The sequence below is a fragment of the Gossypium hirsutum genome, chromosome D12 (genome assembly GCF_007990345.1).
Source record: "Gossypium hirsutum isolate 1008001.06 chromosome D12, Gossypium_hirsutum_v2.1, whole genome shotgun sequence".
In the NCBI taxonomy this organism is placed as follows: Eukaryota; Viridiplantae; Streptophyta; class Magnoliopsida; order Malvales; family Malvaceae; genus Gossypium; species Gossypium hirsutum.
The window spans coordinates 20,430,215-20,457,780 of record NC_053448.1 but is presented as its reverse complement, the minus strand read 5'-3'; the positions used below and the strand labels follow the sequence as shown (position 1 = coordinate 20,457,780).

Sequence of the window (27,566 nt, the reverse complement as noted above, 5' to 3'; positions counted from 1 at the left end):
CTTTACATGTTTCTTTTTTTCGCATATGTATCCTTGTATATGTGTGTTAAATATATGCGTACACATATTTTCAAATTTACTTGTATATTGTACTTGTATATATATTTTGTAAATACATATTCATATATGTTTTAAATTAAAGTTTTTTATGGTACATTAACTTTTAACATACCTTTTGGGAAATATATTTTAGTTTTGTCAGTATATCAAAATCATTTTCTCTTGATTCAAAGTTTTTTTTTTTGAATAAAAGCAATGTTAAAAGTTTGAGATTTTCGAGGAAATTGAACCCTAACGTATTGGGTTCCGATTTTCTTTGTTAATCTTAAATAACCAAGAATATTCTTTATTCAAAATGCATGAGTATAAAAATCATTTTCGGGAACTCAACTTGTTGTGTCCTAATGTATTGGGCATGACATATTGTTTTCTCAAAATGAAGATTTTCGCATAAAATAAAGTGATATTCAAAGTTCGAGAATTTTAAGAAATTGTACCCTAACGTATTGGGACTCGATTTCTTTACATGACTTGAACAATTGATTATCCTTTTCAGATTTCATCATTTGAGTTGTTTTTAAAAAAATTTTCTTTTTAGCTCTCGACACTAAGACATTAAATAATCAATTTGGTACCAATTTTTGGGCGTTACGAGGGTGCTAACCCTTCCTCGTGCTAACTGACTCCTGAACCTATTTTCTCAAATTTCGTAGACCAAAAATACGGTGAGCCGATCACACCTCAATAAAGGATCGGTGGCGACTCCAGTTTTGATTTTATGTCGACAACTAGAATTTTTATTTTCAAAAAGGTGGTTTCGACAATTATTAAATTAAAAATTAAAAATAATATAATATAATATAATATATTTCTTAATTTTTTTTAAAGATAATATGGACGAATTTAAGTAAAATTTTAAATCTATATTTTGGATCAAATCAAACTTGAAGAAACATAAAATATGTTCGTATCATATTTAAATCTGATCCTAACCTGACTCGACTTAATCCATTAACACTTGAACATGGTAGGACTAGTTTTATCTATCTAATTCATTAACTTAAATTTGAAGACTTGGGTTGTTTTTGAAGAGAAGTAGAGAGTATAGAAAGGCAAGCCCAATGGGTTTTGCAAAAACTTTGGCAAACCCTAAAAGGTCCTTAACGGTAAAAAGGTCCCCCAACGGTCGACAAAGAGGAATTCAAATTCGAACATTTTCCTTTCCAAATACATCCCATTTTCAAACGCATTCTTTTTTTCTTTCTTTCTTTCACTCTTGCTCGTTACAGACTTATCCAAGCAAATCTCAAGAGTTTTCTCGGCAACCAAACACACCCGATGGATAATGCTCAGTTAAACGCTTTTCTCCAAAACCCAGAAACCCATTTCCCCGATTTCTCTATTACTAGGGGTTTCGACTCAGAAAAATGCTATCTTGCCTTGAATCTAGATAACCCTACATCCGCCATGGATGAAGGTGAAGAAGAATCTTTTGCTGATCTAATGCTTTGTGACTCTAATTCAAGGCTGATCCCATCCGGGTTTTCCAAATCTAATTGCACCGGTAAGTAAAATTTCATGATTTTATCTTGTTAAACTCCTAATTATTTAATCAATAATAAAGTACTGTGAAAGAAAGAAATTACAACTCTTTTTTTCCTTGATATGCTTGCCAAAAAAGCAGAAGTTTCTCGTGATTTAATTATATTTGGATTTTTAAAAAAATCTTTTAAAGTACATGTAGTAGCATTCCAGAACTTGTTTGAAATATTACAAAAAGAGAAAAGATAAGAAAAGAGGTGAAGTTTATTCAAACTTTTTTGAGTTGCTTTTATTTTATATATGTATATTGCAGATTAATTTAACACTTATGAGTAAATTATGAATTTTGACTTATATTTGTAGTTCTTAATGGTATATGATTCAATCAAGGTAGTAATATTTTTCCTTAAATTTCATACAATTTACAGATGAAATTGTGATGTTTATAAACGCTGGAGGAGAGGCTTTAAATGAAACAGATTCTAGCATGAAATTTCTGGGGGATAATTACTTTGAAGGAGGAAATGTTATGCAGACCAATGAGCCTATAAATGAGGCTGGAGATTGTCCTTTCATTTATTGGTCGGCAAGAATTGGTAGCTTCTCATACCGGTTCAATAATCTTCCTCCGGGAGACTATTTTGTTGATCTTCATTTTGCAGAGATCATTAACACTAATGGACCTAAAGGAATGAGGGTATTCAATGTCTATATGCAAGAAGAGAAGGCAAGTTACTTGTCAAAATCATTCAATTTGTTTTGTGGTTTTTCACTGCCTACAAATGTTGAAATTTTAGTGTCAATATGACAGGTATTGTCAGATTTTGATATCTTCTCAGTTGTTGGAGCCAATAAGCCATTACAAGTTGTTGGTTTGAGGGTATCAGTGAAGGAGGATGGGCTAATTGCTTTGAGGTTTGAAGGAGTTATAGGAAGCCCCATGGTTTGTGGGATTTGTGTAAGGAAAACACAAAATATTCCAGGTACTGGAATTTGTGTTTTAGTTATTTGATTCACCCCTAGATTTAACTTTGGACCATGTTAGAAGAACTGCTTATTTTTGAAACCTTTATTTATGATCTAAAAACAGTTACTCAGGGATCGCAAGAATACCTTAAGTGCAATAACTGTGCTGCTGAAATTGAAGTTTCCTCAGCTCAGGTTAGAGTTTATTTAATATGATTTGATGTTTTCTATGAGAGAAGTTAAGGCTGAACTTCCTGCTTATTTAGACTTTTATTTTGTGCTTGCAGATGAAACTTGTACGAACAAAAGTTACAGATAAGTATGAAAAGAAGATACAAGAGCTCACTACACAGTGCCAGCTCAAGACACATGAATGCCACGAGGCTTGGATGTCATTGACTGCAGCTAATGAGCAGCTGGAGAAGGTTAGGATGGAACTTGACAACAAGATCTTCCTAACACGCACTCTCGGTAACTATCATCAGTTTACTTGTTCTCAGTTTTTAATGACATGAGTAAATGCATTTCTTCTTAGAAACTCTCATTTTTGCTAAATAATTACTTGTTCCTCGTATTTCTGAATGTTTGAAGCATTTGAGTGGAGGAAGATTTGTTGGTATATTGTTTATTAAATTCTGACTTGATCACAAATGCTGACGAAAAAGACTATGCAATGGTGGTTTATTTGGATTATGTTAGGTGCTTAAGTTCCACAATGAGAGGCATAGTAATACTTGCTCCTTTTTAACTCAAGAAATCTTCTCTTGTCAGATGACACTGTGGGGAAACAAGCTGAAAATTTGAAAAATATTACTAGCAGTTATGAACATTATAAGAAGTATTGGGCAGCAGCAGTCAATAATTTACGAGAGAAAATAAAGGTAATGATTCTATCTTTCCAATAATCTTCTATTTCTTAATATTTTCGCTTCCTACTGTTGTTGAGGGATTATCTATTTTAATGCATTTTTTTATTGATGTTTCTGCAGATAATGAAAAATGAACATGCTCAGCTCTCCCATGAAGCTCATGCCTGTGCTGAGTCAATACCTGAACTGAATAAAATGGTCACTGGTGTCCAAGCACTCGGTAAGGTCTAATTTAACTTGGTTAAGTGAGTTGGACTTTGCATTTATACATCTGCATAGACTTACAGAATGAGTTTGCAGTTGAGCAGTGTGAGGATCTCAAAGTGAAGTATAGTGAAGAGCAAGCAAAGCGAAAGGAGCTCTATAATCAAATTCAGGAAACAAAAGGCAAGGATTTTTCTCCCTTCTGAGTAGTTTATCAATGCAGTCTATGAAATTTATCATTGAAGAGTACAGGGGAAAACACTTCTTACAGTATTTATTTAATATCAGGTAATATCAGAGTCTTTTGCCGCTGCCGCCCACTTAGTAAAGAGGAGATATCAGCTGGTTCTGCTCAAGTTGTAGATTTTGATGCAGCAAAAGATGGAGACATTGGAATTCTGACAGGTGCCTCCAAAAAGACTTTCAAGTTTGATAGAGTGTACACACCCAAAGACAATCAAGGTAACAATTACCCCTATCATTTGATGCACGGCCCTTATATAACCAATTAAAATGCTATAAGATGCTGATTGAGCTAGTGTTTGTTTTGTCATAACAGTTGATGTTTTTGCGGATGCCTTGCCATTGGTGACATCAGTGTTAGATGGCTACAATGTCTGTATTTTCGCTTACGGGCAAACAGGAACAGGGAAGACATTTACAATGGAAGGCACAGACCAGAACAGAGGAGTCAATTATAGAACTCTAGAGCAATTGTTTCATATTGCTAAGGAAAGGAGTGAAACTTTTATGTATAACATATCTGTTAGTGTTCTTGAAGTTTATAATGAACAAATTAGAGACTTATTATCTACATCACCGACATCAAAGAGGTGAGACAGCTGTACTTTTTGTTACATTTTTAACTACTTACTTTCAAAATATGGTATCCTGAATGGTGTGGTTTATGTTGTCTAGGATGAATTTCCTTGAGATATTGGAGCTTAATGCATTCATTTGATTTGGTTGATAGGTTGGAGATAAAGCAATCTGCTGAAGGGTTTCATCATGTTCCAGGCATTGTAGAAGCTCAGGTTGAAAATATAAAGGAAGTTTGGAATGTATTGCAGATTGGAAGCAATTCTAGAGCTGTTGGATCAAACAATGTGAATGAACATAGCAGCCGATCCCACTGGTATCAAGACCCCATTTTTTCTTTTTCAACACTTTAAAATGAACGAGTCTCTTTTATTTTCTGTATCTTTTTTTTCATCTTTTTCTCTTTTACTTTTGTTCAGCATGCTTTGTATAATGGTAAAATCAAAGAACTTGATGACTGGTGAGTGCACCAACAGCAAGCTTTGGCTTGTGGATTTGGCAGGCAGTGAGAGGCTTGCAAAAACTGATGCACAAGGGGAACGACTCAAGGAGGCTCAAAATATCAATAAATCCCTTTCAGCTCTTGGGGATGTTGTGTACGCTTTAGCAACAAAAAGTAGCCATATTCCATACAGGTCCATTGATTGTCTACCTTACTCGACTATATAGCCACTTGCCCTTTCATTCTTGTGCATGACATCTTTCATTTGATTCCAGGAATTCAAAGTTGACACATTTACTTCAAGATTCATTAGGTAAATCTGGGGGAATCTTGTTGTTTACTCAATCTCTGTTTGTTAGTCTTACTGACATTAGTTTTCGAAGCAATCAGTCTACCAATGTTGCAACTAACAGTAGCTAGTATTTATCAGGGGGTGACTCTAAGACTTTGATGTTTGTGCAAATTAGTCCTTCAGAGAGGGACATAAGTGAAACCTTGAGCTCCTTGAATTTTGCAACTCGAGTTCGAGGAGTAGAGTTGGGTCCTGCTAAGAGGCAAGTTGATACAAGTGAGCTCCAGAAGATGAAAACAATGGTAGGTCTAGTTATTAAGTTTTTTGCTTCCATCATTATTATTTTAGTATAAGATTGATCAACTAACTTGACTGCAACTACTTCTAAATTCTTATAAAGCTTGAAAAAGCAAGGCAGGAATCTAGATCCAAAGAGGAGTCTTTAAAGAAACTAGAAGAGAGCTTACAGAATCTAGAGAGTAAGGCCAAAGGTAGAGACCAAGTTTACAGAACACAACAAGAAAAGATTAAAGAACTTGAAGGTCAATTGGAGCTGAAAAATAGCATGCATAACCAATCAGAGAAGCAGCTCTCACAACTTTCAGATAGATTGAAAGGGAAAGAAGAGATTTCCACTGCTTTGCAACTAAAGGTTGCTATCAAAATGAAGTATTATTGACATATTGCAACTCGTTGTTCTTCATAGTCATACTAACTAGAAGCTATTATTTGGTAAAGGTTAAAGAACTGGAGGCCAAGATTAAAGAGCGACACCAATCGGATTCAGCTAGCTACCAGCAAAAGGTTACATTACACAATTTTTTTTATTGTTTTTATGTCTCTGTGTTTTCTAGTTGTTGTATTTGACAGACAATAGTTTGATTCAAACAGGTTAAAGAACTCGAGAATAAGCTGAAAGAGCAAGTACAAGAATCCGAGTCCCATTCACTTTCTCTTCAACTGAAGGTTGCAAATATTTCAGTACTGTTGGTTCATATTTTATTAGAGGTATAGAAAGCTTAACATGTTATGTTTCTTTTCCAGATCAAGGAGCTTGAGAGAAAGCTAAAAGAGCAAGAACAAAACCCAGATTCCATTTTTCTTCGTCAAAAGGTCATTTACATATATTGCTCTTATTATCTGAAACTGTACCTCTTTGTCCATTCTACCATCCTTGTCTTTGCATGAAGAAATAGGATTGCTAATTAGATAATTTTGTAGCAGATTAAGGAGCTGGAAGATAGATTGAGGGAGCAAGAACAACAATTGCAGTGTGCACTGGCTCGTAGCTTTGCTGATACGATTGCAGCCAGTCCTAGTGAAGGAAAATGGAGAAAAGATGATGAGTCCATGAATGAAGCTGAACCTCATATCCTAAGGAGTTCAAACTCAACCAGTAGCCGTCCCTTGAGCCATGGGTTCAAACAGCCAAGAATCAGTGATTTAGTTCATGAGCCAAGGAAGAAAAGGTACTCTAGAAGTGGTGAAACAGAGAACAATATAGTTATGGCTGCTTCTTTGGCTGATAAAAGGGCAAGAAAATCTGATCCACCTAAGATTGCAAGGGGTGTGAAAACAACAAAACCAGGTAGCTTAGCGGCACGGGGACCCGTGGCTCACAAAAGGGTCATTAATAGAGGTCAAGTCCACGGAGCAATGGAGAGAGATAGTAAGAAAAAGATTTGGTCAAGGTAAGTTGTTCAAGCCTAGACTCCATTCTTTGGAGTAATTATATTGATGTAACTTCTACAGAAACTCTTATTGTATCGAATTTGATTTTTAATCATCAAGAAAATTTGAAGAAAGTTCACAGCCTCTCTTTTTTTTTTTGTAATTTGCAAGGGATTATCAAATTACTCCCTATTATTGTTTAACAGTTTTTACGATTTTACAAAATATACTTTTTATTAAAATTTAAATTATTTGATTCGAGGAGAGAATTGATCCATTTAGTAGAATTATTAATTTTTAGAAGTAATTTTAATTCACCACTGTAAATTGTTTGACTATTTACTAGTACTGTCCACTGCTATTTAGAATGATTAGTTCTTTAGAGTAATTTTACCACAGTAAATTGTTTTGTAACATTGTCCATTCTAAACTATATGAGAAAATAAAGCTAAATTTAACAGAATCAAGGCAATGAAAAAACATGATGAGAATGTAAAGATGAACATGATATAGAAAAATAATTGAAAGTTTTATTGATATTTCCATTCTATGCAAGATTCTTTTTCCTATTGAATGAAGCTTTTTCTTTGGACTGTTTTTTCATTTTTATTCTTTAATGAATTGAATTTTTTTTTGACAACAAGAATTTCATAATTAAAGAAATGTTAAGAAAAGGAAGTATGCAACATAATTAAAATAAATTATATTTTAAAAAATCTCGAACCATTAATTTAAAGTGCTAATTTAGAGAATTGAACTTAGATTAAGGAATTCATTTTCCGCATTACACCAACTAACTCATTTAATGCAACAAAGTCAAGAGAAACAAGCAACAAGCCATGTTGTCAAAATTGTAAAATTTCTGATTAAATTCTTTTTAGTTTTGTTAATTTTGCTGAAATGTTTCTACGATTTTACAAAATTGCTTTTTAAATTTAGCTGATTACAATAAAGTTTTTGTAAATATAAGTTAATTGCTTTTTAAAATTATTAATTATAAATTTAGCAAAAATTATTGAAATATTGTAAAATATAATTCCGAATTTCATTTATTTTTTATAGTGTAACTGTTAGGAACGCTTTTATTTTCTAAAATGTGTGATATTTATAGAAATTGGTATTATACCGGTACTCATATGTATCATTCATTGTAAAGCAGTATTAAATAATCAATGTTCTTTCAATGTTCGTTTCTGTCAATACTAACTCGTACCGATACATATTGACCCATATTGGTTGATACAAAATTTTAATATTTAAAATAGTCTTTTATTCCTTTAAACAATATTTGAAAATACCCAAGGATTGACAATTTAGTGAAGTAATAGCATCCTTGCAATTTGACTCAACCTTAACATTGTCCCACCCTTCCGACTTAAGCCAAGAGAGAGTCCTTCGGATAAGCATCATTTTGTCAATAAGTGGATCGTATAGCACCGGGGAGAAGCCTATCAAACCAGCGACGAAATGCCCTCAACATCGTGAAGAACCGCACCAAATGTGATTGCAGAGTCTGCCGCAATACATGCTGCATTGACATTGCATTTCAACCCGCTAGGCTTTTTACTTGTTCTAAAAAAACTCAGAAATTATAAAAAAATTTTAAAATATAAATTCATTTTCAAAAAAAAAAAGAATACAAAAGTTTCTTATATATTTAGCACCTGAAAAAATTATCATAAAAACTGATAATTAGGCAATTAAACATTTTCTTACTAATAAAAGTTTGGAAACTATATCAAGAAGAGTTAGATGATATAATGAATATTCACTTTTAATTTTAAAGTTTTATATGTCAAAGGTAATGACAATATTATCGCAAATTATCTTAGCAGGCCCTATGGGTAGATGTAAACAACCTCTAGGAAAAGTCGGGGAATGGACTACCAAGGATTTATGTCAATACATTTGTCACATCCCAAAACCCAGGTTAATAGAAATGAGCATTAGATTGTGGGCTCAAGAGAAAAATCGAATTTTGTGTCGTAGAAGCTGAAATAGGATAAAAAAATAATTAGTTAATAATAGTAAAAATAATAATAATTAAATAAAATAATAATGGTATTAATAGTTGGGGCATTAGTAAAAAATTAATAGAGACTAATTTGGAATAGTGATTAAAGTAGAGAGGTTAAATGTGTAAATTAAGATTAGTTGTTAAAAAGGGAGTTATTAGAACAGGGGAGAAATATGAGAGGACTTAGAGGGTAAATAGCCCAATTCTTTTATAAAAATTAGTTGGCTAAAAAAGCCACTTGCCTTCCCAATTTCTCTCTACGCTTTTTCATTTTAAAAATTTGTTAGATCTAGAAAATTTTTCTCTAAAAACTTTCTACAGTTTTTTTTATATATTTTCAGCATCTAAACACTCTTTATTCATTCAATTTTGCAAGAAAATCACTCTTTCTTCTCCAATTTCTCACCTAAACTTAGCTCGTTTTTGCTCAATGGTGCAAATTTGTGGAGGTTTTCGAACTAAAGGTAAATCTATTGTTTTCTTATGTACTAAACATTTATTATGTGTTTTTAATTTGAATTTTCATAGATTTAAGTAAGAAAATTATAGATCCATGGTTTTAAAGTTATCTTTTGCATAAAATGGCGAATCTCATAATAAAGAGCTAAGAGATGTTTTTTAAAATGATTTTTAGTATATTTTGACGAGATTAATAGGTTTACAAATTCAATTTATCAAAATCTTTAAATAATTGCATGAATTAAATAATTTTCTTTTGAGAATGAGGATGAACGGTGGTTTTTCGAGAAAAGTAGTGTCTAGTAAAATTGAGTTGAATTATCGGTCTAGATCTATAATTAAGCACAAGTTAGGGGGTTAGGAGGTAGACATTAAGGATTTAGTTAAGTTAAAAAGAAGAAATTAAGCGAAATAGGTTGTACAAAATAAGTTGAATAAGTATGTGTGAGTGAAGAGTCGTTGTATGAATACAAAGAGATAAGTTAGATTCTTTTTGAATGCTTAGTAATATGTATATTTTTGTGTGAAGCTAAAAACGTTAGTGGAGCCTTAACAAATCGGGATAAAGGAAAGCATAAAGTTGACTAGTTCGACGAGCCATGGTGAGCTACAATTGAGTGTATTTGTATGTCGTGTTTTAAAATGAATTGTGAGATTTAGAGAGTCAAAGTGATACGAACTCGCCTAGGGATTCAATTGAAGCTAACCAAGATGCCAACAAGCTGCCTAGTGGACCGATTACTCGTTCCCGTGCCAAACATTTCAAGGATGCTATTTCGGCTATGGTGGATCGAGTTTGGAAAGAAGATAAGAAGGAACTCATGAATCAAGTGCTGGACGGTTCAGCTAGGGATATATATAATCTTTTGGAAGAACAATTTGAGACTAATTAGCTAGCTAGTTTGGCTACTAATTCTTTAGACATTTTAATTACTTAGTCTAATTTAATTATGATTTAATTCCTACAGTTTAATTAGTTATCTGAGTGTTTTTGTGCCATTATTGTTCGTTTTTAATGAGTCCAAACATGCTGCATATTTGAGTTGTCTTAGCCTATTACATATTAAAATCATGTCTTGACCGGCCATTAAATATGTTCAAACTAGGACAGATTTAATTCATGTTTTTGTCTTAAGTCAATTACATGTTAAGAGTGTTAATTGTGTTTGATGATGTCTTGACTGAATTGTTAATGTGTCTTAACAGATTGATTAAGGTGGCTGCTGGACATGCATGAATTTGCCGATTCAATGAACACATTTAATGAGGAGCATGCATTCAGCCATGCATGCACTTTGAAGATGAACTTTCCAATCTCCTAGATGACCATTCGGCAAGGGGATGAATTTGTTGTTTTAATTCTCCAACTGAACAGCCAGCAAACTCCAATGACCATTCGGTTATGGCTGTTCACACACAAAGGCCCTTCATTACCGTATGTTCACACCATGGCCACTCAAATGCTACAACAAGCTGTGCATGCATGTGGTAACTTCTAGGAGCCTTTAATTCCGGCCTTTATTTTATTAGTTGAACATTGCTAGTTTCAGCTCAAGCATTAAGTCAACAGCCAAAGGCTGTTCGTGGACATCAAGAGACCCAACCTTCAGCCTCTTCGTGCACACCAATGGACAACAGCACAAAGGTTGTTCGGGCATCTAAATGGACAACCATCATTGATTTTGTTCCATGAATTTTCCAGCTGAAAACTAAGTTCATTTAGCTTATTAATTATGAAGTTTCCAGCTGAAAACTAAGTTCAATTCAGCTCATTAATTTGTAATCATTAGAGGCCATTCGGCTGGACTTAGTTGAGCTTATAAATAGCTCAAATGTTACCTATGTTAAGAACTTTTGATTCTGAATGAAACTTTGCTTATTTTGTGAGCTATTCACTCTCTTAGTTCTTCAAGGTTCAAATTGACTTATCTAGCATCTAGTGGCATCAATCTGAATTTGCTTCTGAACTTATCACCATTTCGGGTGTGGCGTTCAACCCAATACCTAAGGTTCCTATCTCATTAGATAGCGGGTCTCAGTCCGTTTTCAATCCATCCATTTTAACTTAAAACCTATAAGATTCGGGTCTTTAACCATTGTTAAAGGTTCTATCTTGTTTTAAGCCTACCATCCATCATACTATCATTTTTTAATTTGTTTTTAAACCGCTACTTAAACATCTATCCCGTTTTAATTTAGCCAATTTGTTAAACAAAACCAACTACTTAATTTAACGATCGGGCAAACTTACGACTCATTTTCAATCACAATATGAGTTTGTATCACAAAGTGAGGCTTGTGAATCCCCACTTATGATATGCATGCATGGTCTTGATATATACATTGTAAATATACGCGTGGATTTTGTGTTATACATAAATATATGTATATATGAAATAATTAAACGTCTTGTTATATAATATATATGTTTATGATTATATATATGTTTTAAGGGGTACTGTTTCATATAATATATATCTACGTATAAGGGTTGTATTATTTATAATACATATATAGGCACGGGTGGTTATACATATAACAAATTATGTGTGTGGGCTTTATTGTATGTAAAATATATTTATATGCATGGACTTTATTATATATAATATATATACGTGGTTTTCGGTGTTATATATATAATATATATGCATGGTTCTATTGTATATAGTATATATAATTATGGGTATAGTTTTATATAGTATATAAATTTATGGAACTTTTAATGTGTGCTAAAATTTGACGTGACAAAGGTTACTAAATAGGATATATGTAATATATATATTCGTATATGGTCATGTAATGATTGCGTATGGATATAAAAATAAATAATATAATGTGGACTCTTATAACATACAAATTTTATCGATAATACATATCTATGCATGCACGAACCCATAAGTGAATTATGAGATTTATGATATTGCGAGTTTTGATTAGTGCAAAATTATATTATTGTGAAATGCTAAGTGCAAACTCAGCAGTAATGCGAGCCAGATATATTGTGTAATAAAATGTTATTAATTAGATATGTTGGCAATGTGAACACTTGAAACCGTTGGATATCATTGGCATGCCGTAGGATTGGGTGTACTCACCCCTTTTTATTATGTGTTAAGCATTGCGTCCTAGAGATAGTGTTGGAGAGATAAGGGGAATGTCGAGCATAGCTCCATTCACCGTAGATAGCGTGGTGTGTTTGAAGAGTGTAAGCATACGTGCTACACTTACATGGAGATAGCGTACAACTTTATGAGTCATATGGTGTGTTTTGGAGATCTGTTTATCCAATGGATATATAATTTGACTATGTTTCATATTCACGAATTGTCAATATATCACTGTGTTGAGTATGAAAACTGTGTTATATGTAAATTGTTAAAATATGTTTAAATCTTAACATGTCTGGTGTGTATATATATTTGTGTTGTATGCATGTGTACTCACTGAGCTTTCCCAAGCTTACCCCCTTACTTTACCTTGCAGATAAATAGTTACCAAGTTAGCGAGAAGGGTGACAAATCGGTGATCCATCACAAGTCATTTTCTTTGAGTATGTGTGTTGAGCTTTTAAGCTCCGAAGTGAAGGCAATGTGGGTCATTCCAAGGGTTTAGTACTAGAATTAGACTTAGACTTTTTAAATAAAATTTTCAACGGGTTGTAAACGAACATTATGGACTGGTTTTTTTTTTTGGGAGGGATTTTTTAACATTATAATTGCTTGCTTGATTGCTTATCTGGATGGTTTTATTACTTGTTCAATGCGATGATAATTAAATGAACTAACAAACTTTTGTAGCTAAGGGAGACCGCTGAGTATTAAGGTATGCCTTATACCTTTTGATTGTGTGAATGAAATGATTAATTTAGAAAAACAGACACTTAGGTATAATTTCCTATATAAAATATTCTACAATTGTGTGGTGTGCATGATTGTTTGGTGTGGTTCTCACCTCAGTGGCTAATGTGATATTTTGAATTTAGATATGGCTGTCCTAGTCGGGTTTGGGGCGTCACAACCTTCTCAAGTACTATTTTATCCTACTTAAGGATATTATGTTTCATAACCAATGGTAAGACAACCAGTTGGAATTTCAATTCAATTTTCAATAACACCACAGTCGGTAAATCAATTACCATGGTCTCAAGTTTTAATTCTTTAGAATTGTCTTAGTAACTTTCTTAAGGCGATATCCTAGGAGGCATAAGAATCTAAACATGATTTAGGCACATTTTCTTTGGATCGTTTGAGCTTTTCAAACCTACCATATTAATTTAACCCTTGGAACATTAGTTTGAGTTATATGGCCTACTTTATTATGATTTACCTACATCATAAGTCATATTGTCATCTTTTTAATTTTTACCCTATGTTGCACCAATCTTAACTATACTTGTCTTGGTGACTAAAATTCGGGGGAGAATTTAGAAAGATGTACATGTTTCGAGAAAAAAAAAGAAGAGAAAGGCGAAGAAAAGAAAAGAAAAATCTGATCAAGTGTTGAGAAGTATTGTTGAGCATGAGTTTCAAATTAATTTTGGAGGTGTTAAAACCCGTTAGTAGGAAGACTATTCCCCAAATGATCTAAGACAAAATTAAGGTTAAGATTATTTATCCTAAAAATCACTTCTCTTTATCTCTACCTTTATTATAGCCCTATTATAACTTTATAAAAGACGTATTGATTTTGATAATTATGCCAACTACATTAGAGGAGAGACATTACTAAGTTCAACCTATGAAGATCATTAATTAAACCTTAGCATTGTTTTGTCTAATTAAATAAGGAAAATTAATTGAATGGTGGATTTTATATATAACTTTGAATTGCATGCAAATTATGGCTTGTGTTAACAATTTCTTTCATTTAGTATAAAATTTTGAAATAATATTTGCATGAAGCAACTTATCAGTAAGAAGAGTTTGTGAACATAAATTTGTTGACGCATGCTTACGTGAAGATTTTATTCTGCTTAAATATTGTGCAAGATTGCCCTATTAATTTTTTTCTTTTTTTTTGAAACATTACTCAGGACGACCAATGGATTAAGTTTAGCGATGTGAAAACTCTAAATTATATAGGTTTTTACATCACCTTTTTTGCTTAGAATTTATACAAATCCCGAGTATTTGGATAGCTAATTGTGTAATTTTTGTTCATATTGAGACATTAGGCATAATTTTAGTAAAGTTTGTAATTTTACATAATTAGGTGTTAATTTTACATCATTTCACATTATTATGCTACATGTTAATTTCTTGCTTAAATTGTTATAGCTTGGACCACTGAATTGCTCAATGTCGAGAGTTATAGTATGGACACACGTGTAAGTAAGCTAATTATCTCACACTATGGATGACAAACCAATGAATTGGACTCGGAGAATTGATTTAACCCAGCTTGGAAGATGATTGTTGAAAAGAAGATGATTGCTAAAAAGAATTAAGTTTGTTTTCTAATTGGGTTGCCAAACTGTCCATTAGGGGGAGAAGAGCCCAAATTCGGCAAAGACATGAAGAGCAGGCCAAATCAATTTCAGAATAATTGAATGAGTGGCATTTGATGTAGTTACTAATGTTTTTAAAGGTTAATTTTGGTATTTGATAATAAAAGATAAAATAAATAAAATAAAGTTAATTATCATATTCTTTCATCCACTTTACAATCGAAAATGGAGTTTGAAATAGCCATGGATGAGCTTGACTTTTGGACATGGTATTTTTGCTCAAATAGGTATGGATTTTGATCTGTTTTTAGTGATTTATACATTTTTGAGACGCAACTAGTACTAGCTAGCGCGTTTCTTCGATTTCAAAACTGTTAAAGATTTTGATAGTTTTCATTGATGACCTTATGTGTTCTTTGATGTTTAATGATGAAATATGAATATTTGATGTTAGATTTTCATATTTTATAAAGTGATTTTTTATAAAAATGCAAATTAGGGATTAAATTGTGAATATTAAAATTATGTGGTTAAAAGTGTGATTATTTGGAAAATGTGGGCTGCTAAGGCAATAAGAAGAATTCGGCTAAGCATGGGTAGGATGAAATTGCATAAAATTGTGATTTTATGTGATAAGGACTAAATTGCAAGAATGTGAAATAATAGGGGGAAAAGTGTAATTTTGCCTAAATGTGTAAATTGTGTTAAATTGAATGAATTAATGATTAAATAAGAAAATTTTTTATTATATAAATTGAGAAAAATGAGATTCGGATCTAGAACGGGGGAAAATAAAGTATCGGATTAGTCGACCTAATTCGTCATTACTGCGAACGAGGCAAGTTCGTATGCTAATAACGTATTTAAATTGTGTTATAAATGCTTAATTATTATTAAATTGAATTGAATGATGAATGGTCATGAATACGAGCTGAAATCAACAGAGTTACGACGTCCAGAAGCCCTGTATGATCCTTAGGAATAGAATAGGATACAAATGTCATGACATTAGGATTACTGAGAGGTGATAACATGTAAGACCATGTCTGGGACATTGGCATCGTTATATGATTTCATATAAGATCATGTTTGGAACAGTGGCATCGATATGTGATAACATGTAAGACCATATCTAGGATATGACATTGTATGAGTTATTATGATTTCTGAGCATCCTTAATGATTCCGAATGGTTCAACTGGCAAAGTCAATACGAGAATGAAAGTACAATCGAATTAAGTGATACAGATACGTACAAAACCTAAATGAGAATCAAATGAGGGTAATTTGGTAAGTTCTTAGTGTATCATGTATATGAAATATGATATGTGTTATAAGGATATATGGAAATGGAAATGAAATTTTATGAAATGTATGAATGAAATGCTATGTGAGTTGAATGTCAAATTGAACCATTCATGGATGAAATGTTGGTTATATACATATTTGAGACTCTAACCTATTGAGGTGTATGTGTGATAGGAATTTGAATATTAGAGTTGGACATATTGATTTAATTGCTTAAATTATGCAGTGTGGTAAGTTCGTATAATTAGAATTGAACTTTCATTTAATTGCAGTTGTATGAAATGAATATGTATATATATGTGAATTGAATGGTTGAAATAAACAGTATTGAATTGCTTAATTTGAAATGTATTGAGTAATACCGAGCCCCGTTTGAACTATAGAAAATCGTAGGATACGAGTGACATATCACTAGGGTTACCATTTTGGTCAAGCTCCTGCATTTGTTGCAGACTCACCACAGATCGTATGAGCTTACCGATATATCAGCTCTTATGAGCTTACCGTTTCAGCTTAATAGAGTTTACCGTTCTTCAGCTCGGAATGAGCTTACTGATCATGGCTCGAAAGAGCAGAAATGATAATGATTTGATGGATTACCGATTAACGCACATAATATATATCACCCGTATCCTTCGATGTTTCATTAGGTTCAACAGGCATTATACTGTTACCGATTATATGATTAAGAATGAATTGGAATATGATCTATGTGAATTGTATAGATGATATGTGAGATATGAGTTATAGTTGTTTTAACTAAATATACATATGGCACATAGTGTGCGAAATATCGTTATTTGATGATAATTCACTTGGCTAAAGAAAAAGTGATGAATATTGAATTGAATAAGGTATATATATAATTGCTTATGCATATGAAAATGTGGATCAATTGATAAGAAGTATTCAAACTATACGTGTTTTGAATGAATAAACTCATGAAAATCTGGATTAACTATGTGCATGAATTTGAAATAGAATGGTGCAATCCTATGTTTATAGAGTTTCAGAGGCTTGCTCGGGTTGGAAGTCGTCGGAGATCTCATCACACTATCTAGCTATGGTTTGGTATTTATAAGCTTTGTGATATTGGTTATATGGCATGTATAGGCTTGAGTCTTTTTGATAAAGGTTTTGGTGATGGTTCAAGATTACCATTTGGTCATTTGGTATATGATGCGTATTTACTTATGAAAGGCATGTTTTAAATAGGTTTGAATGTGAAAATGTGTTGGTTTCCATATTAATTGTAAATTGTCTGATAGGTCCAGTAATGCTCCATAACCTTGTTCCAGTAATGGATACGGGTTAGGGGTGTTACAATAAACATATTTGCAAATTGTTTGATTGCTTTTCCATTAATGATAATGACTTGAATTGTTTTAGCTAGAATAATTGCAATGCTTTGATTAAATTCATTCAATTCATGTTTATATTGTTTTATGCCTCAGTTGTTCATGCTTTCAATTAAAATCATTCATGTTATTCATGTATTAAAATATGTCTGAATGCATTAGAATTAGTTACTTAATCCAAACCATATGGTAATTAATGAATGCAATAATTGGAAGGTGCATGCTTAATTTATATCTGACCCAAAATAAATTAAAGGATCATAATGATTCCAAAAGAATACTATTACCTTGCATAACTTTAGGTTTATGTGATTAAATTGTTTCAAACCAACCTAGTCCCTATTACTTTACATAAATTCTAAGGAATCCTTAGTTAAATATTATAGAAATATGCAAGTTTTCCTAAGTATAAGACTTCAAAATAACTTATATTAGATTCCAAGTTAATGAATGATCGAGTTGCCATGAAATTTTTTCAGAACATTTGTTAAACATGATGATGAATGAATTAAATTAAGAAGTTGTAATTGTTCTAGCTTATTCATGTTATTGTTGTTCCGTCTTTTGAAATTATTCCTAAACCATCTCATTGCATTTTATTTTATTTCATTTCATTTAAGTTAAGTTAAATCATTTGCATATAGTTGATTAATTTAATTTTATCATCCATCACCTTAAGAGATTATGTTTTCTTAACCAACTTGTAAATATTAAATTTATAATTATTGATTTAAGCACAATCCTTGTGGAGACGATACTCTTTTTACTTATTAATTGATAACGATTGTGTATACTTGCACATTTTGTTGCGAACCATATTCCCTTTTGGATATTGTGATTTCACTAAGTAGGACCCCAAAAAATTTACAAAATCATCAAAATTTCTCTCAACCCTCAAAATTCTACCCTACCAAGTCCAAAATTAATCTATCAAACATTAAAATCCTAATCTAAATACAGAAAGTATGTAGAGTCAATGCTCAATGATTCAATTATTTACAACTTTCGAGTTTAATTGTCACATGCAGCAAATTAAAAATGCACTTGGTGCAATCGGTTACACCCCCGAAATGATGCTTCGCTGGTGTCTCGACACTTGGATACGTTTCTTGTTTAATGTGACTGAGGCCTCCCGAAAATCATAATGTCTTTCTCATTCTTGTTCTCTTCCAAACCTTCTTGCATGTTGAATGAACGCTTGAAAGATTACACCATTCCATAAAAGTTGCAAATTCGTTAGCAAGATTAGGTCTTGTCTTAACCACCTGACACTCATATCCTTAGGATGGTAACACCTCTTTAGGCCTAGGCTCGAGCTTTACACATTTGAAAATCTTGATCTCTCCCTCTATGTCTATGGTTAGCTCACCCTTTCCTACGTCTATGGTAGCTCTAGGTGTGGCCAAGAAAGGTCTCCTTGAGAGGATAGGAATTTTGATATCCTCCTCGAAATCCAGCACAATGAAGTCAACGGGAAAAATAAATTTCCTAACCCTTACTAACATATTCTCAAGGACTACCTTGGGACGTACCAAAGACAAGGTCATCGTCGTTTCCCTAAGCTCCCCCAAACCAAACCTTCTATAGATAGCCATTGGCATGACGTTAATGTTTCCCCTTAAATCATATAGGGCTTTCCCTAAACTAACTCCTACTATGTCTTTTGGGATGGTGAAGCTACCAGGGTCTTTAAGTTTGGGTGGAACACTTCTAGAGACTACTGCCTTGCATTCCTCATTAAGAGCTATTTGCTCCCTTTTACCTATTTTTTTCCTACAAGACATGACATCCCTAAGGAATTTGGCATATTTGGGCATATTTTCAAAGAGCTCTAGCAAGGGGAGGTTCACATTCAAGGCCTTAAATATATTGAGAAATTGCAAAAACTCATAACTCTCTTTCTTTTTATTCTTCTCTACACGCAAAAGAAAATGTATGGGTGTTGGGTTTGGTGGTGGTGGTAAAACTATTCTATCCTCTGCTTCAACTTGTGTGGGCTTACTCTCGAATCTTCCTTTCTCTCCCACCCCATTTCCAACACTAGGAGTGTAAGTGTCTACATCCTTCTCACTAACTTCCTTTTCCCACCAATCTGTTGGATAGTTTTTTTACCATTGCCCTAGATCTAAGGGTGATTGCTTTGGCGTGCTCTTTTCCTTCCTTCTTTGGATTAGGCTCAATATTACAAGCTATGCTCAAAGCTAAGTTGTTTTGCAACAAATGCAAGACTTGGTCTTGTTGACCACGAATTTGACACATATCAGCTTGCACAACATAAAAGCCTTCCTCAACCTTACTTATCCTAATCAACAACGGAGGGTCACTATTAAAGAAAAGTTTTCTCTCTAGCTCTTAGGATTCTCTAAATGGTAACGGAGGTTGATATGATGCATTGGTTCTAGGAAGCTTAAGGTTTTGGGCTCTTTGATTGGAGGGACCTTCTTGGTTCTCTCCCTACCTAACGTTAGGATAGTCACGCCAACCTAGGTTATAGGAGTTGGAGTATGGATTGTGTCCTCTATTGCCCCTACATAATTAACCTCCAATTGGCTGCATCGTTAACATTTCCCCACATAGCGCCTTCACCATCATGTCTTGCAATAGAATGAGTTAGAATGGGTTGATTTTGGACTTACGCCTTAGCCGAACTCATCTCCAATTGATTGAGTCTTTCGATGACTTGTTGATAGTTGTCCTGTTACCGACTACATTCACGGTCGACTGTTTAGCTCTATATGTGAACCACTCATTCGGCCACATATATAAATTCATTATCATATATTCAATGAGTTGGCAATCCTCGGCATATGTCTTTAACATGAACGCCCCTACGAACGCTCCATCAAGATTAGAGTGCATGTTTCCATAAGCCCATTATAAAAAAACTTGAAGTTGTAGCTAATCTTGCAAACCATGATATGGGCACTTACATAATATGAGCTTAAAGCACTCCCAAGTCTCGTAAAGTGACTCCTCTTCTAATTACCAAAAGTTTGTAATATCCAATTGTCTTGCTCAGGGGAAAGTATTTCGTCAAGAATTTTCTCGCTAACTCGTCCCAAGTGTTAATGAAATCTACCAGTTGTGAATCTACTAGTTGTAAATCTTACGAATCTTAAAGTCGTTCCTGGTATGGGAAAAGCTATCATATTATATTGTGACATCAGTGCGGCAATAGCTAATACCAAGAAGATGAGAAACCACAAGAGGAGGAAACATATTGATCATAAGTATCACATCATAAGGGAGACAATTTGATATGAACTCGTCTCGAAGATTAATATGATTTGATTAGCTTGATTGGCATCAATGAAATTCCTAGGCGAGTTCGTATCACAATTGTAGATAGAATCGTGGATGTAGCCAAGATCGCATTGGAAGACAACCTTGCAAACTCGTTTACCAAGACTCTACTAGATATGAGTTTTTAGAAACACGTGAAGAGTATAGGAATGCGAAATATGACTCATGTACTTCACTAGAGGAAGTGGAAGACTACTGGACTAGAGCCCTAAGTGTAGTATATTCGTTTGTAAACTTATAATTCTTTTAGATTGAATAATAAAACAAATTTATAGATTACATTAATATACTTTGTATGATTGTCCTCATGGTTTTTTCACGCAAAGAAAAATGGAAGCAAATGTTGCTTATTGGTTGTCTAACATTTAAATTAATACTAAGCGGTATTACGTGGTCAGATCGTAATACGAAAAGACATCTTGTATTAGTAGACAAACCTAAACATGTCCTTAGTCTAATTGGAAATGAGCAAACTGATTGAAAGGCTAATATGTTGTCTATCAAGTCCAATTGGAGAGATGCTATGTCTTGGGCATCGAAGCGGATGATTCCCAAAAGATGAGACATGGATTGACTGACTTAACTGACAGTACATTGGGCTAGACCCAATAAGAATAGGTTCTGAATCCATTTATGGATTTATTCACTTATGGCATTCATAGTGTGGCATACCTAAATCCTAAATGGATGATAGACTATGTATGTGATAGGGGTTGCGTGCGGACCAAGATCGAGTTGTCAAGTCACGGGAAACTCCTACGAAAGTTTGAAACAATCAGATCTGAAACGAAACAGAAAAAAATAAAAGATTAGATCTTTGAATTTCCAGATTTGAAATAAAATCCCCAAATCAGCAAAGAATCCAATTGAGACTTGAAATAAGTATTAATAAGGATTCTTGAGAATCAAGAACACGTAATTGAACCCCAAAAAAGACTCCAACCTGCCAAATCTATCAATTGAACACGAAACAGAAAATTAAAATGCAACAGATCACAACAACCCAAAAATTGAAATAGAATGAGGATAGGTTGTTTAGACGGCAAGATCAATGGAAAAGGATGATTGAAGAACGTTTTCTTGCTACCAAGAAGAGTGCTGATCGATTTCTTTAAGGTTGAAGTTGGCTGGAAACACAATAAAAGAATTGAAATAAGTTAGATAAAGAAAACGACACAAATAGAATTTAAAAGAAAGAATGACAGTAAGAAATAAAGATAAAGTCTTAAGAAGCCTTGAAATCGATAAAGATTTCACAACTCCATTCAAACGGCTCTAATCTCCCCTCCAATGAAGAACAATGGAAAGAAGAAGGCTGAAGATGGCTCCCACAATAAAAAAGATTGTTAAAACTACTTCTAAAGAAAACTCAAAAGAAAATTCTTGAAGAACTCAAAGAAAATTTTCACTCAAAGAAAATCTAAAATTTTCAATGTAATTGTAATGTGTTTCTAATGTGTATAAGGGGTGGTTGGCCAAGCCATACATATAGGCCTTCTAACTATTTTCCTAGTTCTAATAGGAAAACTAAAAAAAAAAACCTAATTTTTTTTTACTTTTAAGGGAATTTCGTCCAAGGCCTTTAATGGGCCTCTTTGGGCTGAATTTTTACATAGAAATTTATTTATAAAGTCTAAAAATTAAAACTAAGTATTTAAAGAATTAAAATTTTACAAATTGGGCCACTTTGACAATTTGGCCTGATTTTCAACTAAGTCTGATTTAAATTTCAAGATTGGGCTTGTAACATCTTATTGGGCCGTGTCTTCAAGAACTTGGGCTTGTAATCTGTTCTCTCCCAAAATTGGCTTGTTAATGCTCGTAACTGAGATCCAATGCGCCTTAGTTGCAAGATTCGGTTTCTTGGACCAAGATTTCCAAGATTTGAAATCTTGATTTTCTTGATTCTTGAAATCGCTCAAAACAACAAAATTGGACCAAGATTCGGTTTCTTGATTTTCTTGAAAACAAGAAAAACGCATCTAAGGCCTTTGTGACTCGTATCAGTATGCATGACTCGTACACTTTGATGTAAGTAAAAGCCTGAGTTCGAATAGATAAGGAACTGAAAGCTAGTGTGTTGGGTGTACGACTTTTGCAGTATGTAACGTCATTCACAATAGTGGAATTCATAGCCCGAAACGTGGATAAATGATATTCTATCATTTCCATTACATGGCTGATGAAAAGTAAATGTGGCTACGGGTCGTTCATCTTTGTGATAGATGACTTGATCACTATTTGATAATGATTGAATTTTCATGAAGGAAGATGTAACGGTTACCATGGGATAAAATATGATCATATTGAGAGAACCTCAAAGAGATTAAGGATATCCTATGAGGGTAACACACTTATGACAAGGTTATTGGACGAGTGCTAGTTGAGTTGCTTTTATAATAATATGTCGTTAGGGAAAGCTCAGTCACAATACTATTGTGAAATGGCTTCGTGACTAAAGTGGTTATAATTAATAGTCGAAAAGCTAAAACATAATTATAAATCATTCGAGTCTCAATTACATATATTCAATTGGTTCCTCTGCTAGCTTGTTGAAACTAGAAATGAATTGCATGTTTAATTAAATTAACAGAAACGAATAGAAATGGGGAAATGAAGAAATACGAAATATTTGGAAATAATTAAAGTTTTTTCAAAAATGAAAATGAAAATGAAAATGAAAAATGACCTGAAAATGAATTTATGTTTTTCGAAAATGGAAATAAATCATTTGGTCATAGTGAACCGTTGAATGCGAAAATATTAAAGATATTTTCTCATAGATTCTTTTACGGTAAAGTCATTATGATTTTAACGATATTAGAATTGGGTTTAGAAATTTATTTATTTGGAAATATTTGAAGTTTAATTTTCAGAAATAGAAAAATAAATATTGGGTTGAATCAAATTATAAAATATTGGGTTAAAAGCCCAGAAAGTACTTGTAAGCCCCTTATGTAATAAAGTGGGACGACAAACCATAGTATATGTAACTAGGGTTGTCACCCCTACATCCTAGTAGAACTAGGATTTCATTTTTCTAATTGAAATAAATTTCTCTAATTCAACAAGGGGAAACCTTCTCTCCTTATAAATAGATAACACTGGCTATAGACACAACTTTCAGATATTCTGCCCGAAAATGAAGAAACTTTTATTCACTAAGAATTAAATACATTTTCCGGAATAATGATTTTGCCAGTTTCTCTTTGAGAAGAGAATTTTCGTTTTCACCCCCAAAAGAAAAGAAAACTATTTCTAGTTTATGTATTTGATTCGATTTGATCAAGCCCATGCTCGAGGCAATTCGTGGTACGGGAATAGCAAAGAATATCGTTTGGTTGAAAGTCGAGAATGACAAGGATCCATCTATCCAAAAACATGGGTACGATTTTAGTCTAGGGTTTATTACTATAAATATAAAAAATCATGTCAGTTTTCAAAATTTTTTCCCATTGTGCAAGAAAACCATTTTCAAACCGGGTTTTTTCCAACAAGGTTCGCTAGACACACTGATACAGGGGTTGCGCGCGGACCAAGATCGAGTTGCCAAGTCACAGGAAACTCCTACGAAAACCCTAAACAATCAAATCAGAAACAAAACAAAAAATTAAAATATTAGAACTTTGAATTTCCAAATCTGAAATAAAATCCCCAAATCAGCAAAGAATCAAATTGAGAATAGAAATAAGTGTTAATAAGGGTTCTTGAAACCCTAAAGGAGATTGCGATTCTGCCCAATTGAACACAAAGATAGTTTTCCCCAAATTTCGGCAATCTAATTTCACCTAAAAAGAGTAAGGATGAATCGGCAAGAACCCTAGAAATTGGGGATTTTTGGCTGATTCTTTAAGATAGAAAAAAGGCTGGAAACACAATAAGAACAACAAATAAATTAGATAAAGATTCGGCACAAGCAGAAATAAAGAAAAAACTGACAGCAAGAAATTAAAAGATAAGTCTTGAGAAGCCTTGAAATCCCGAAAGATCTCACAACTCCCTTCAAATGGCTCTAATCTCCCCTCCAAAGAATATCAATGGCAAGAAGAAGGCTGAAGATGGCTCCCACAATCAAAAGATTATTAAAACAACTTCTAAAGAAAACCCAAGAGAGAATTCTTGGAGAAAAACTCAAAGAGAATTCTACACTTAAACAAATATGAAATTTTTGATATAATTGAGAAGTGAATAACAAGGTGGCCGGCCAAGCCTTTATATAGGACTCTCAAGTGTTTTCCTAATCTAATTAGAAAACTAAAATAAAAAAAAACTCCTAATTATTTTAATATGGAAATTCGATCAAGGGTCTTTATTTGGGACTCTTGAACTGAATATTTACATAAAAATTTAAACTAAGTAAAATAAATAAATAAATAAATATAAAACTTTACAACTTGGGCCACTTTGACAATTTGGCCTGATTTTCGACTAAGTATGGGTGGATTTCTTGATTGGGCTTGGAATCTTTTTATTACACCTTGCCTTCAAGAATTTGGGATTGTGATGCATCTCCTACCGAAATTGAATCATTGATGCTCGTAACGGAGATCCAATGCACTTTGGCTACAAGATTTGGTTTCTTGGACCAATATTCCCAAGATTTGAAATCTTGATTTTCCCGTTCTTTCGTGTACGCATCTAAGGCCTTGCTAACAAACTCCTGAATGGTCCCATTTAGTTTGGAATGCATTTGTCGGGCCTTTGATCTCGTATCATTCCCCCTTTCCTCAAAAAGATTTGACCTCGAATCTGAAAAATCAAATAGGGACAAGTCAGCCACATTAAAAGTAGAACTTACATTGTACTCACCAAGTAGATCAATTTTATAGGCATTATCGTTGATCCTCTCGAGTACTTGGAAAGGCCCATCGCCCCTTGGGTCCAACTTGGTCTTTCTTTTTCCAAGAAATCATTCTTTCCTCATATGGACCCAAACCCAATCTTCGGGTTCTAGGACAACCCGTTTGCGCCCCTTGTTTGCTTTGTTGGTGTTGGCATCATTTGTTTTGGCTATTCGTTGCCCAGCCTTCTCATGTAAGAATTTCACCAACTCAGCTTTCTATTCGCCATCTAAATTAACAATGTGTTCAAGTGGTAATGGCGCAAGATCAACTACTGTTAGTGGGTTAAAACCATAAACAAGTTCAAATGGAGAATAACCAGTTGTAGAATGAATAGATCTATTATATGCAAATTCAACAAACGGTAGGCATTCTTCCCAGTTTCTAATGTTCTTTCCCACAACAGATCGTAATAAAGTCCCTAAGATCCGATTAACTACTTCGGTTTGGCCATCAGTTTAGGGGTGACATGTAGTGGAATAAAGTAATTTAGTACCAAGCTTACCCCACAATACCTTCCAAAAGTGGCTATGGAATTTGACATCTCTGTCAGAAACAATTGTTTTAGGGATGCCATGAAGTCTTACCACCTCTTTAAAGAATAAGTCTGCCACATGTGTAGCATTATCTGTTTTGTGACAAGAAATAAAATGTGCCATTTTTGAAAACCTGTCAACAACAACAAATATACTATCTCTTCCTTTCTTATTTCGAGGCAAACCTAGAATAAAATCCATGGATAAATCTATCCATGGTGAAGTAGGAATCGGTAAAGGAGTGTAAAGGCCATGAGGCATTACCTTAGATTTTGCTTGTTTGCATGTAATGCACTTGGAACATACCTTTTCGACATTCTTTTTCATATGTGGCCAATGGAAGTGTTCTTGCAAGATGTCTAGTGTTTTGGCCACTCCAAAATGTCCCATCAAACCCCCACTATGGGCCTCATGAATCAATAAGTCTCTCATGGAACACTTTGGTATGTGTCGAAACCATTTTTTTAAAACAAAAAATTTAGGTTCACAACTTTAAAAAAAATGAAAATTTGGGAGTCGCCACCAATCTTTTATTGAGGTGTGATTGGATCACCTAAAAAAACGACTTTGGTCTACGAGTTTTAGAAAAATGGATCCGGGAGTCAGTTACGTACGAGGAAGGATTAGCACCCCCATTACGCCCAAAAATTGGTACCTAGTTAATTAATTAATGTCTTAAGGTCGAAAATTTTAAAAATTTAATCTTTAAAAACTTAAAATGTTGCATATTAATACCCTTTTCAATTCAGAGAAGCAAAAATGCCACACCCAATACGTTAGGGCACAACATTTTAATTTCCCCCAAAATGAATTAGGTTAGAATATTTTTACAATAAAACTTTAAAAGAACATCCACTCATCCAAGATTTAAGAAATCACACCCAATACGTTAGGGCACGATCCCTTTAGAATCCCAAACTCGGAATATTTCCTTTATTTTAAAAGAACATCCACTTATCCAAGATTTAAGAAATCACACCCAATACATTAGGGCACAATTCCTTTAGAATCTCAAACTCGGAATATTTCCTTCATGATTTTTAAAAAATCTTCATTTCGAGAAATCAATGCGCCACATCCAATACGTTAGGACACAACATGTTGAATTCCCAATAATGAGCTTTTATTTTAATTAAAAGAATATCCATTTTGAAAAAAAGTTTGATTTTAAAAATCGAGTAAAAAAATGTAATGTTATGCTACATTAAATATAAATACTATGATAGCATAGAGATGTTGCAAATATATGAACAAATGAATAACGAATGACATATAATATATCAAATAAATGCACAATACAAATATATAATAAATGAAATTACGAAGAATTAGAAGCATACATAAGAATTTTCATGTAGAACTTTGATTTATAAAATTTATAATGTACTTATAAGAACATAATAATAAAAAATTATTAAATGATGTCAACATTATTAAAATAAAAAAATATGTATACATACAAATATGAATAAAACTTTAGTTTTTTAAAATAT

General features: G+C 33.2%; 1 protein-coding gene and 1 pseudogene across 1 annotated transcript; one reads left to right on the top strand and one right to left on the bottom strand.

Annotated features, from left to right (window-relative positions):
* The window catches only part of LOC121224524 (uncharacterized), a 63,272-nt pseudogene that overhangs the window by 25,015 nt on the left and 10,691 nt on the right, over positions 1 to 27,566 (bottom strand).
* Positions 1,221 to 6,939, top strand: LOC107945429 (kinesin-like protein KIN-14R). Its single transcript, XM_016879436.2, has 19 exons — positions 1,221 to 1,564; positions 1,971 to 2,269; positions 2,354 to 2,525; positions 2,633 to 2,703; positions 2,796 to 2,979; positions 3,280 to 3,389; positions 3,498 to 3,597; positions 3,678 to 3,764; positions 3,870 to 4,043; positions 4,141 to 4,414; positions 4,555 to 4,716; positions 4,820 to 5,035; positions 5,118 to 5,155; positions 5,273 to 5,436; positions 5,535 to 5,786; positions 5,873 to 5,938; positions 6,026 to 6,100; positions 6,179 to 6,247; positions 6,359 to 6,939. Exons 1-19 carry the CDS (start codon positions 1,339 to 1,341, stop codon positions 6,827 to 6,829), a joined length of 3,210 nt encoding a protein of 1,069 aa, XP_016734925.2. The 5' UTR covers positions 1,221 to 1,338; the 3' UTR covers positions 6,830 to 6,939.

Bases quoted from the DNA above. Each gene is read 5' to 3' on its own strand.
- LOC107945429 (XM_016879436.2), top strand. From the start codon at position 1,339: ATGGATAATGCTCAGTTAAACGCTTTTCTCCAAAACCCAGAAACCCAT. The intron at 5,939-6,025 runs GTTACATTACAC...TGATTCAAACAG, and splicing joins CAGCTAGCTACCAGCAAAAG to GTTAAAGAACTCGAGAATAA. The intron at 6,101-6,178 runs GTTGCAAATATT...TTTCTTTTCCAG, and splicing joins CACTTTCTCTTCAACTGAAG to ATCAAGGAGCTTGAGAGAAA.